General features: G+C 47.3%; 1 protein-coding gene across 3 annotated transcripts in view; it reads left to right on the plus strand.

Moving 5' to 3' along the window:
- KLHDC2 (kelch domain containing 2) overlaps positions 1-9,494 on the plus strand; it is a 130,221-nt gene extending 120,727 nt beyond the window's left edge. For 2 of the 3 annotated variants that reach the window (XM_086937287.1, XM_086937286.1), the window contains exons 12-14: positions 1,966-2,053; positions 2,222-2,274; positions 9,186-9,494. In XM_086937287.1, coding sequence (XP_086793413.1) covers positions 1,966-2,053; positions 2,222-2,274; positions 9,186-9,309 — 265 coding nt within the window. In that variant the 3' untranslated portion in view covers positions 9,310-9,494. The remainder of the gene's footprint in view (positions 1-1,965; positions 2,054-2,221; positions 2,275-9,185) is intronic. The other variant, XM_086937288.1, reaches the window with a different exon arrangement.
- The last annotated feature ends 3,220 nt before the right edge of the window (positions 9,495-12,714 follow it).

Below are 12,714 nucleotides of genomic sequence, written 5' to 3' on the forward strand. Positions count from 1 at the left end.
CCGTATGGACACGCGCATGCTGTCTGCTTTGGACAGATGGCAAGAGCAGCCATCTTTGTCCATGCACACGCGTGCATGTATGCGCATGGGGCAAATTGATTACAAAAGGGCTGGCCATGGCGAGACCTAAAAAATGCAGTATGGATTGTTTTATAAGATAGAAGAAATGCTTTACAGTCTTAGAAATGCTTTTGTATGTGTCAATCGGGAACAGTAGCACTTGGCAATGTGAAAGATAGAGAGTTGTATGCAATAGATAGAATGCAATGCAATCCTATGGGAGGAAAAACGTGTTATGCATTAGCAGGTAAGTACTGGACTTACAATCCTAATCTTTGGGGGTTTGTACCAACACTGGGAAAGGTTCAGTTTAAGGTAGGTACTGTTCCACAAGCGACACTAGGGTGGACAGGTACAGAGGTCACTGGGCACACACTGTAAATCAATGAAGACTGGGGGCACCTTGTAGAAGCATGGTTTGCCAGTAAGTACACACAGTTTCAAGACACAAGTCCAGGGTGTTAAGATCAGCATCGGCCCCCAAAGCTACACCACCAGCGGTACATGGTCGGGCGCCCAATGCATTTCAATGGGGTCTCTCAGTTGCACAAAAAGGCTGCAGGCTCTGACCAGGAGGCTGGCTGAAGGTGACCACCAGCTGGACAGATCCTTTAGAAGGCTGAGGAGGTCGAGGGACCATCGGTAGGGCTCCCCAAGGTCCGAGGGCTGAGGATGCAGGGGTACCTTTTGATCCTGGATCTGGAATTCTTGGTGTAGTTTATTTTGGTCAGGGCTGCTGTCCTCTGGAAAGCTGGTATTGGCTGAAGAGTGGCAGTCTTCCTGGGCTTCTTGGGAGTCGCTGGCACGGGATAGGAGGCGTCTTCTTTGCAGGGTTGTTGAGCAGGTGATAGGCCAGAAGTGCTGGGGCCAAATCAGTAGTCTTATTCCATACTCGGCTGCACAGCATCTTTTTCTTCCTTTTTCTTTTTGGGTTACAGGAATCTGAGGATCAAGGTTCAGGGGTGCCCCTAAATACTGAATTTAGGGGAGTTAAAGGTACTGGCAGATGGTAGCCAATGGGCTGTTGCCTCTAGGGTGACAACACCCTTAGAATGTCTCCTCCCTTGGTGAGTAGCCATCCCCCTAACCTGATTCTTTATTGGAGGATTTTCCTAGGAGGGGGGGTCACCTCGGTCCAGGGCACATTTCCGCCTCAGCTCAGGGCTTGGACGCCCTTGGGCAGCAATCGCGCTCAATAAATATATTTTCATTCATTCATTCATTTCATTCATTCAGGGGTGGTCCTGGCAGAGAGGGGACATGCCTCTCCTGACTACTAATTTTCCCACCAACCTTGCCACCAAAAGTGCGGCTTGCTCAAGGGGGCGGGCATTTCTACTGGCTGGATATGCCCTGACTAGCATATCAAAGGGCATGCCTGCATTTTACAGTAGAGACTGACATAAAGTAAAATCATTGACCAGCCTGAGCACCTCTGTACAAGAGTCTGTGCACTCTGGCTGTCATCGGTGGTCTCAGGAAGGCTTCCACTGGTAGACTTTGTCTCTTTTCGTGTATTATGGCCTTCTTTATTGTTTAACATTGAGCACTAGGTTTTTCCTTTGTCCCTTAAGGGAACAGTTTTTGAACATTAATATCCTCTTAACCATTTTCCTTTACATTTACCCTATTACCATGATAATCATTTTGATTCATCTTAAACCCATGTTTCTAATTTCTTTGACTATATTGTTGTTGTCTATCGTACCACATGCACTTGTTGCTTTCTATGATAAGTGAAAAGTGTACTGCTGCTTCAGTTCTACATCCTCTGTACCTGTGAATGTCCAAATGTGTCTTCCTGAAAAACCTTTTTTTGTGTCGAACAATTCTTACAATTTGTTTTCTGCTTTTATTTGAATATGTGTTAGTGAATATTGGACATTCTGCTATGATCTCTTGCAGGTTGTGGCATACAGCATGTGCCAGCAAGGAAGGAGAAGTGATTGTTTTTGGTGGATGTGCCAACAATTTGCTTGCCCATCACAAAGCGGTAAATTTGTAATTTTGTTATGTAATTTGTAAAAATCTGTATCATTATTACATTCCATAGCTTTTTGAACATTTCTTAACTGGTCATTAAAACTGCAAACGAGTTTGAAGAGTATGTCACAAACTGTTATTGGTAAACTTAACCGAGACCCTCTTTGTCTTTTTTCAGGCTCATAGTAATGAAACACTTGTGTTTAATATTCAACCCAAATCTCTTGTCAGGTAAAGACATATTGCAATATTCTTTTTTTTTTTTTTTTGCTGGAAGTGGAACTTGTTTCATGTTCTTTTGCTCTACAGTCTATTAACAGTGCAAAAAGAACTGCTAAAGGTAGGATTTTACACTAAACAGGATGGTCTTTAATAGTTTTTTTTTAAAGTTCTTTATTAAAGAGAGAAATAAGTACGGTACATCAGTATAATAAGACAACTGCATATCAAATGGTACATTGTCTCACTTATGTAGACACATTCTCGTACCAGCAGTAGTAGTAGTACAACATTAACTCTCCCCCCCCCCCCCCCCCAATTAACTTCAATGCAGGTTCAGTAATCACATTGAGTAGTTCAACCATGTCAGTACAGTATATCATCTTACAATGTAGGCAACGACTAACATCGTCCTATGTGAAATCTGGACAATACAATCTAACTTGACATCATAGACACTACAAAAGTCCAGACTTGTTGCACCAAGTTTAGCTTCAGCTAGCAGAACAAGGTCTCGCTCCATCCACACCGTGCCTACAGTCACATGGCATTGGTGCTGAATAGAGCTACTCATCAGGTATACTCCTCTGTAGGGTTGGGGATCGAGACTCTGGCCCAGTCTCATGCTCTGACTCCAGTGCTGTCTCACCCTCATCTCTCCCATCCTCTGCATCTTGCTGCGCCATCAAATAGGAAATTAGCGGCCCCAAATATCTTTTGTGCGTGATTTAGCGGGTAAGAGATCTGCATAGTTATGTAAGTGTTCCTGCCAGGTGGCCATCGAGTGTCTTTGAATTTGGGAGCGCAGCCCCCCCCCCCCCAGCGGCATGCGACTTGTCAGTTCGCCAGTAGCAACCCCATTGCAAGGAACTTTTTATGAAGTGTTTTGACAGTTTGGATCAGTCCCAAGAGAGCCAGGAGCAGGCATGGAGTTACTCTGACCCCTATCATGTCCGAGATCACATCAAAAGTCTGCATCCTAAAGTCCGCCACCGGGGGGCAACCCCACGGCAAGTGGAGGAAGTCTGCACCCTCCCGACCGCACCTCGTCCAATTGTCATTGTCCCTGAGTCGAAATCTATGAAGTTTAACTGGGGTGTGATATAACCGGTGCAGGAACTTATAATGAATTAGGCGCAATTAGCTGTTGCTAGTAATGGCCTCTGTCTGTATACAGCTGAGTTCCCATTGGTCATCATTCAACGGGGCATCCTAGTCCCTGTCCCATTCCTGTCTGGCCCGGATAGTGTGGGGGGGTGATGCGTTCTGTGTGTGCTGATATAAGAGGGATACGGCTTGGCGGGGAGGGGGCTATGATTGCAGAAATGCTTGTAGCGGAGCCAGTGTGTCCGGTTCTGCGGGAAAGTCGGGGGTGACTGCCTTCATACTTTGTCGGAGACGAGTGTACATGAATGTGTCCATTACCATTGGTGTACGCGTTCCAAAGAACTGCTCCCTAGTGCGGAACTGTCCCACCACGTAAAGGTCCCCCCAGGTGTGGCACCCGAGGCCGTCCAGCATCCTTCAACATATTTCCTCGCTCGTCACCTGCAATAAGGGATTTCGCGACAGGGACATATAGTACAGGGCTGGCAGACTTGCAAGCAATTTGATGCCACGCCAGTATGGTGCAGTCCATGGTGGACGGATCATGCCCACGCTCTTTCACTGCTGTGAAAAGGTAACCCGACTGAGGCATTGGGGCCATGTAGCCAACCTGAACTGCCCGGTGCGGCATGAAGGGCGGTGGGTGGAACCAGTATGTTGCAAAATTAGCCTGTGCACAATAATAATAAGTTAAAAAGTTCGGGACATCGTACCCTCCCTGGTGGTATGACAACATCGGCTTGTTAAGGTTAAGACGTGCCTGCTTCCTGCCCCATATGAGCCTCGCGAGTTGGGATCTGAGTGTTTTAAAAAAGAAGCTCCCTGGGTGGTACAGGATATTAGTAAAAAGATATAAAAGTTTTGGTAGCAACACCATTTTGATTAAAGAGATTCTACCCGCCATGGAGAGGGGGAGCCGCAACCACTTGGTTACAGTGTCAGATATCTTGTATATAGCTGTGCCATAATTGTGTCTCATAAATGCATCTCTGTCTCTAGTGACATGAATGCTCAAATATTTCAGTTCGTCAGCTTCCCAATTTAAGGGGTAGTCCAGCTGGTGTGCCATTGTGCTGTTTGTTAGATGGAAGATCGTACATGTTGACCAATTTATTTGTACTCCTGATATAGCACCAAATGTAGTTATCTACCGTAATATGGAGTTGAGATTTTCTTGGGGTTTTTTAACATATAATTACATGTCGTCCTCATATAACGAGATAAGCAGCTGACTGGAGGGATTAATCAATGCTTTATCGTTGTGATGCTGTCGGAGAATTGTAAATGTAAATGTAAATGTATTGCGATTTATATAGCGCACGTATCACCCAAAGGCATCAAGGCGCTTGCTTAGGGAACCCGTCCTGGTATTCCCCTGTGAGATACCCCGGCAGGGTATCCGCAAGGTGAAAGCCAGGCATCCCACCGCGAGGGGCCGTTGTGGAGATTAAGCAAGCTATTGCCCAGAGTCGCAGAGTGTGAACCCGTGAATCGAGTAGGCACCGGAGCGAGAATTGTCGAGTCCATGGACATTTTAGGACTCAAGACCCCGCCGAGCCGGGAATTGAACCCTGGTCCTGGGCTGACCTCTGCTTCCAGGTCTGCCTCCTCTAACCAGTGAGCCACACTTCAGCCACACTTCTCCAATTGCGGCTAAGGTTTCAATGGCAAGGGCGAATAAAATGAGGGATAATGGGCAGCCCTGCGTGTGCCTCTGGAGATGGAGAAGGGGCGGACTTGGCGCTGTTTAATAGCACCGAGGCTACCGGCTGATTGTAAAGCAGTTGTACCCACTGGAGGAAGATAACCGGCATCCCCATGCGTCCCAAAGTGCCTAGCAAGTAATCCTACTCCAAGGAATCAAATGCTTTTGTAGCATCAAGGAATACCACCACCGCTGAGCAGTTGGGATCAATATCCTGCAGGACTGCAGCTAGGCTCCGTAGCTCGATTAGAGATAAACCTCGCTTGGTCTAGAAGGACCAGCTTCTGCATTAAGAGGTAGAGTCTGGTCGCCAAGACTTTAGCGAGTATTTTTGTGTCACAATTTAAGAAGGATAAAGGTCGATACGAGTCGCAGAAAAGTGGGGGCTTTCCAGGTTTTAATAAGGAGGTTGTAAGGACCTCATGCATGGTTCTAGGTAAACAGCCGTCTTCCAGTGCCGCATAGAACACTTCCTTCAAAATTGGAGCTAGGATCGAAGCAAAGGTTTTGTAAAATTCTATGGGCAAACCATCGGACCCGGGAGCCCGTCTGGACTTCATCAGCATTATAGCATCCGTGATTTCGTCCAGTTCCAGGTCCAAGGTCAGGAATTTCCGCTGGGTATCCCCCAGCCAGACTAACGCTGTGTCATCGAAGTACTCAGAAAGATTTAGCGGGGTACCTCTTTGGGAAGAGTACAAGGTGCTATAGAAATCCCAGAACATATCTAGCAGATCTGGAAGGTTCCTACATGTGTTGCCCTGCGCATCTTGAGTCTCTGTGATATAGTTGGAGAATTTGGGAGGCCTAGTCGCGGCGCCAGGGCCTTCCCTGGTCTGTCCCCCTCCCCATATGTCCTCGCCATATGTGGTTTCCCCCTAAATGTGCTTTCCCTGTCGGCAATCTCACCATATTGGGTCAGTTTACTACGCATGGTGGCTCTGAGTGCATGGCCGTTGTTGCTAGTACTAATATTATGTTCTAATTTTTTAAGTTCCACTTCCAATTTGGAGAGGTCATTGGGCAGCGTTTTGAGGATACACCCACTTTAGAGATGCACCAGCCACGAACCGTAACTTTGAACGCCTCCCATGCTATGGTGATGCTGGGGACAGAGTGGATATTTCGCTCGAAGAAATCGTGTATGTCTTGTTGCAGTTCTGGCTTAAACACTGTGTCCTCAAGTGTAAGGGGTTTAGTCGCCAATTACTGTACAGGGAATGCTGCATGGGGGCCTGTAGTTCCACCATGACTGGGGAATGATCTGAATGTGTACGGGCAAGATGAATCGTATGGCTCAGTCAGTGCGCCTGTCCCACAGATAGGAATATATAGTCTAACCTGGCCCAAGACGAGTCGACTGTAGAGTAATGTGTGCCCTCGAGCAGCGTACGGTGACTGTAGAGTAATGTGTGCCCTCGAGCAGCGTACGGTGTTGATGCCTCCTAGAATCAAGTAAGCGACTTTCAGTCACAATATCCTGCAGAGTTCTTTGGGTATTTATAGTGTACCGGAGTGTCTCGGGACCTATCTAAGCGTGGTTGGAGCGCTTTATTGAAGTCCCCCCCTCCCCCATATGACATGGGCAGTGCCAATCTCCGGGATTTTTCTCCGTAACTGGAGTAGGACCTGAGGGTCATCGGTATTAGGGCCATAATCATTAGCAAGCATCACTTCATGGAAATGGAGTCTCCTATAGATTAAGCAAAATCTACCTCCTGCATCTGTCACCGTCCCACTGGGCACAAACGGTATCCCCCTTTTAATTAAGATAGCAACCCCACAGGAGTAGCTAGAGTAAGACGCAAAACATCGGTGCGAGGCCCACCTTGATGCAAACAGGGGCTCAGTACTCTGGCCCAGGTGAGTCTCTTGCAGCAAAGCAATAATGATTTGGTGCCTGTCTAAATATCCCAATATCTGCCTCTTCTTCCTGGGGTTGTTCAGACCTCGCACATTCCATGACGCTACTATAATACGGTCAATATTCTGTGTGTTTTTCTGCCATTTTCGTCACCATTAAAAGCTGTACTCAACCCTGCATCAGTGATTACTAGTAGTCTCATAACCCGGGAAATTGCCAACAAATACCTACCACCCCCCCCCCCCCCACCCCCCCACCCACTCCGGCTTCCCCAACTCGCCGGGCACAAAATCCCGCCCCACCCATGTTGGTGGTCCCTTCAATGTACCAAGATGTCTGTTGGGTTCGTGGTCATCTCTAAATTTGGAGGACGGTAGTTCAATGTTGTACACAGGACATGATGTCCTACCCCACCTTGAAGGGACAGAATACCATCCATCAAACTATAAACCAACGTCTAGGTTAGTACATCAATTAACACTGAAAGGAATCCTAGCCAAGTGTTGGTTTATCGATTTCATGTTTTCTATCCCATACAGAGATAGACCATACTTTAACAACATAAAACTGAGTTCAGCAATTGTGGCTTCTAACAACAGGGGGTTGTTAAATGCCATCTGCTGGGCTTAGTGCACATGTTTCCTTATACCTGGCATCCTACAATTAGTTACAACTTGAACCTGGACTTAGCCAGACTCAAGTTCAAATCCTTGGGTCTCATGCTGTCAACATGAACTGCAACTCTTTAACGATTTCATTTTCCTTTGCTATAGTATCTCTCAGACGCATTTTGCAATCTTCAAGGCTTTCCACATCTAAATCCTGACTATTCATTGGTAAAAGCTAATGTGGGAGAGGTGCCCCCCCCTTGTTTCCAAATTGTGGACTGACTGCCTTTAAAGGCCTTTTCCTCCCTGCTTATTTCCATGCTTTCTTGACTGATGAATGCTATATCTCCACGTCCCGCACTCAGTATGGGGTTTACCTTGACTGAACCAGGGCTGTCTAATCTACTGATCACCTGTTAAGTGCCATTTGGAAGCAATGGAAGTAGACACCTGTAGCCAAGCTCAGCATTTCTACACTTTGCATTAGATGTATCTCTTTCTGCTTCGAACACAGTCCACAAGAACTAAATCAGCTTAAGTAGAATTCTGCTACCATTTGACTGTCCGAGATTTCTAAGGTAGTTGAGTAGACTAATCTGAATACATTCTGCAGCCATTACTCTCTTGAGACTTCCTTTTGAAGCAGTGCACTATTTGTGCTTAAACTGCCCAGATTTTTCACCCTTCTGTTCTCCTTGTGTGCGATACTTCCCACAGTTTAAGAAAGGAAGAGAGCCAAGATATAGGATAAAGTTATCTTAAGGTGAGTCTGCTATACCTCCTCTATGAGCTCTCGCCTATTATCAGTGGCCACAAAAACACTGAGACGCTGCTTTCTTTAACTACTAAACTGAAGAGGAAGAAAAACCACACATTTGTATGTACAACTGAAACCCTATTGCGAGATACTTGGAATAATTATTCTTTTAAACCCTGTGGAAGCAGTTTCTGGTTTCTTCACTATTTGCAACAGTTATCTGCTTGTACAAATGGTGTGCTCTGGAGTGTAGTAATATACCCTACTGATATAGTAATTTAGTTAGGCTTGTTAATCTGCATTGTGTCTGATTAACCTATTATGTCACACAATGATTCTTATGTCCCTTATCACCATCGTACAGATGGGGACCAGACCTCCAGCTGACTTTGTTTTGCAGTAACCTCATTCTGTTGAGACATTCTTTGGCACATTATTCTGATTAACATTATCTCCTTTACAGTCACACTATGCACTTGTTTTAGGATACAGTAATACTGATGGACACGTTCTGTGTCAGTAATATTTAGGGGCACTGGAATTTAGATGCTGTTTGGACGCGGTTTTCATGATGTGATTAGCGCAAAGGGGTTGGTCATTGGTATTATCTTGGTGAGATGATGGTAGAAATTGGAGGTAAATATAAATGTTGCAATTTCAGTTTTTTTTTACATACAGTTTTAATAATTTTAATGTAGGGAACAGTTTTCCAGTTTTATTTATAACAATAACCATATTAATTATACAGTCTATAGTTAGAGAGTAGAATGTCAGTCACCCAGATAATAATTGTTGGGCTGTGTTTTGCACCTACCTTGCTCATAAAATCTACTAGAAGTCTGCTTTGTTTTTAACATAACATGGTAATTTATTTTCTTGAAGGTTGTGCTTGGAAGCCGTCATTTGCTTCAAAGACATTTTGTCCAGCTCCTTGGACTGCCTTCCCAAGCACCTGCTTCACAGTGTCTACCTGCGAGCTCCAAGCATTAACACCTCTGGATCCTGAAGCTTTTACTGGCTGCACCTCACTGAGCTTGCATGGACAATGAATGTTATTCTCATATTGTATTGCAAATGTTTGTGACTTTGTATAGTATAGTTGCACTGTTTTAGGTAGCAGCTTTCCATCTCATGCCTTTGCATACGAAATACTTACTCATGTATAAATATGCAATAAATACATGGATTTGATCTTGTACATTTATTATGGCTTCTACCAAAATTAAGGTGAGACCCAGTTTTACGATAAATATATTGAGCAGAGTGACAGAATATTTATAAAGGATTTATCTTCATTATCTAGTAAGGAGCATGCCCATGAATGATGATTTTTGAAGTATGTAAATGTGACATTTTAAAACTGAAGTTTGTTACTTTCACTGTCCATGAAGGGGTTTTTCATTACTGAATTTATCTGTTTGGTCATCAAACAACACAAGAAGTTAAAGGAGGGAGTGGGAGCACACTGCTTCACCTCCCAGCAGAGTCGCCCCTGGGCATCATGGTAGATGCAGTTCAGATCGACAAGCGAGTACACTTGGAAAGTCTTGAGTGTTTCATCAGGTGGGTGCAGATTAGTGCTGGCCATCTCTGGACACGTGTTTCTGGATTATTATCCGTCTTCAGCAGAGATTAGGCAAAATGACTCGGGGTTGCTGAGCAGGCTGCCGTATTCTTGGAACGTAGTTATCTCTCCAGGCGCGCAGGTGCCTCTCCACGAGCTCGTCAGCCCACAGCGGCTCGAGGGCAGCCTTTAAGTAAAAGGAGGGTGTGGGAGCACACTGCTTCACCTCCCAGCAGAGTCGCCCCTGGGCATCATGGTAGATGCAGTTCAGATCGACAAGCGAGTACACTTGGAAAGTCTTGAGTGTTTCACCAGGTGGGTGCAGATTAGTGCTGGCCATCTCTGGACACGTGTTTCTGGATTATTATCCGTCTTCAGCAGAGATTAGGCAAAATGACTCGGGGTTGCTCAGCAGGCTGCCGTATCCTTGGAACGTAGTATCTCTCCAGGCGCGCAGGTGCCTCTCCACGAGCTCGTCAGCCCACAGCGGCTCGAGGGCAGCCTTTAAGTAGAAGGAGGGTGTGGGAGCACAGCAACCCCGAGTCATTTTGCCTAATCTCTGCTGAAGACGGATAATAATCCAGAAACACGTGTCCAGAGATGGCCAGCACTAATCTGCACCCACCTGGTGAAACACTCAAGACTTTCCAAGTGTACTCGCTTGTCGATCTGAACTGCATCTACCATGATGCCCAGGGGCGACTCTGCTGGGAGGTGAAGCAGTGTGCTCCCACACCCTCCTTCTACTTAAAGGCTGCCCTCGAGCCGCTGTGGGCTGACGAGCTCGTGGAGAGGCACCTGCGCGCCTGGAGAGATACTACGTTCCAAGGATACGGCAGCCTGCTCAGCAACCCCGAGTCATTTTGCCTAATCTCTGCTGAAGACGGATAATAATCCAGAAACACGTGTCCAGAGATGGCCAGCACTAATCTGCACCCACCTGGTGAAACACTCAAGACTTTCCATGTGTACTCGCTTGTCGATCTGAACTGCATTTACCATGATGCCCAGGGGCGACTCTGCTGGGAGGTGAAGCAGTGTGCTCCCACACCCTCCTTCTACTTAAAGGCTGCCCTCGTGCCGCTGTGGGCTGACGAGCTCGTGGAGAGGCACCTGCGCGCCTGGAGAGATACTACGTTCCAAGGATACGGCAGCCTGCTCAGCAACCCCGAGTCATTTTGCCTAATCTCTGCTGAAGACGGATAATAATCCAGAAACACGTGTCCAGAGATGGCCAGCACTAATCTGCACCCACCTGGTGAAACACTCAAGACTTTCCAAGTGTACTCGCTTGTCGATCTGAACTGCATCTACCATGATGCCCAGGGGCGACTCTGCTGGGAGGTGAAGCAGTGTGCTCCCACACCCTCCTTCTACTTAAAGGCTGCCCTCGAGCCGCTGTGGGCTGACGAGCTCGTGGAGAGGCACCTGCGCGCCTGGAGAGATACTACGTTCCAAGGATACGGCAGCCTGCTCAGCAACCCCGAGTCATTTTGCCTAATCTCTGCTGAAGACGGATAATAATCCAGAAACACGTGTCCAGAGATGGCCAGCACTAATCTGCACCCACCTGGTGAAACACTCAAGACTTTCCAAGTGTACTCGCTTGTCGATCTGAACTGCATCTACCATGATGCCCAGGGGCGACTCTGCTGGGAGGTGAAGCAGTGTGCTCCCACACCCTCCTTCTACTTAAAGGCCACCCTCGAGCCGCTGTGGGCTGACGAGCTCGTGGAGAGGCACCTGCGCGCCTGGAGAGATACTACGTTCCAAGGATACGGCAGCCTGCTCAGCAACCCCGAGTCATTTTGCCTAATCTCTGCTGAAGACGGATAATAATCCAGAAACACGTGTCCAGAGATGGCCAGCACTAATCTGCACCCACCTGGTGAAACACTCAAGACTTTCCATGTGTACTCGCTTGTCGATCTGAACTGCATTTACCATGATGCCCAGGGGCGACTCTGCTGGGAGGTGAAGCAGTGTGCTCCCACACCCTCCTTCTACTTAAAGGCTGCCCTCGAGCCGCTGTGGGCTGACGAGCTCGTGGAGAGGCACCTGCGCGCCTGGAGAGATACTACGTTCCAAGGATACGGCAGCCTGCTCAGCAACCCCGAGTCATTTTGCCTAATCTCTGCTGAAGACGGATAATAATCCAGAAACACGTGTCCAGAGATGGCCAGCACGAATCTGCACCCACCTGGTGAAACACTCAAGACTTTCCAAGTGTACTCGCTTGTCGATCTGAACTGCATCTACCATGATGCCCAGGGGCGACTCTGCTGGGAGGTGAAGCAGTGTGCTCCCACACCCTCCTTCTACTTAAAGGCTGCCGTCGAGCTGCTGTGGGCTGACGAGCTCGTGGAGAGGCACCTGCGCGCCTGGAGAGATACTACGTTCCAAGGATACGGCAGCCTGCTCAGCAACCCGAGTCATTTTGCCTAATCTCTGCTGAAGACGGATAATAATCCAGAAACACGTGTCCAGAGATGGCCAGCACTAATCTGCACCCACCTGGTGAAACACTCAAGACTTTCCAAGTGTACTCGCTTGTCGATCTGAACTGCATCTACCATGATGCCCAGGGGCGACTCTGCTGGGAGGTGAAGCAGTGTGCTCCCACACACTCCTTCTACTTAAAGGCTGCCCTCGAGCCGCTGTGGGCTGACAAGCTCGTGGAGAGGCACCTGCGCGCCTGGAGAGATACTACGTTCCAAGGATACGGCAGCCTGCTCAGCAACCCCGAGTCATTTTGCCTAATCTCTGCTGAAGACGGATAATAATCCAGAAACACGTGTCCAGAGATGGCCAGCACTAATCTGCACCCACCTGGTGAAACACTCAAGA

Source organism: Lissotriton vulgaris, chromosome 9, assembly GCF_964263255.1.
Source record: "Lissotriton vulgaris chromosome 9, aLisVul1.2, whole genome shotgun sequence".
Lineage (NCBI taxonomy): Eukaryota > Metazoa > Chordata > Amphibia > Caudata > Salamandridae > Lissotriton > Lissotriton vulgaris.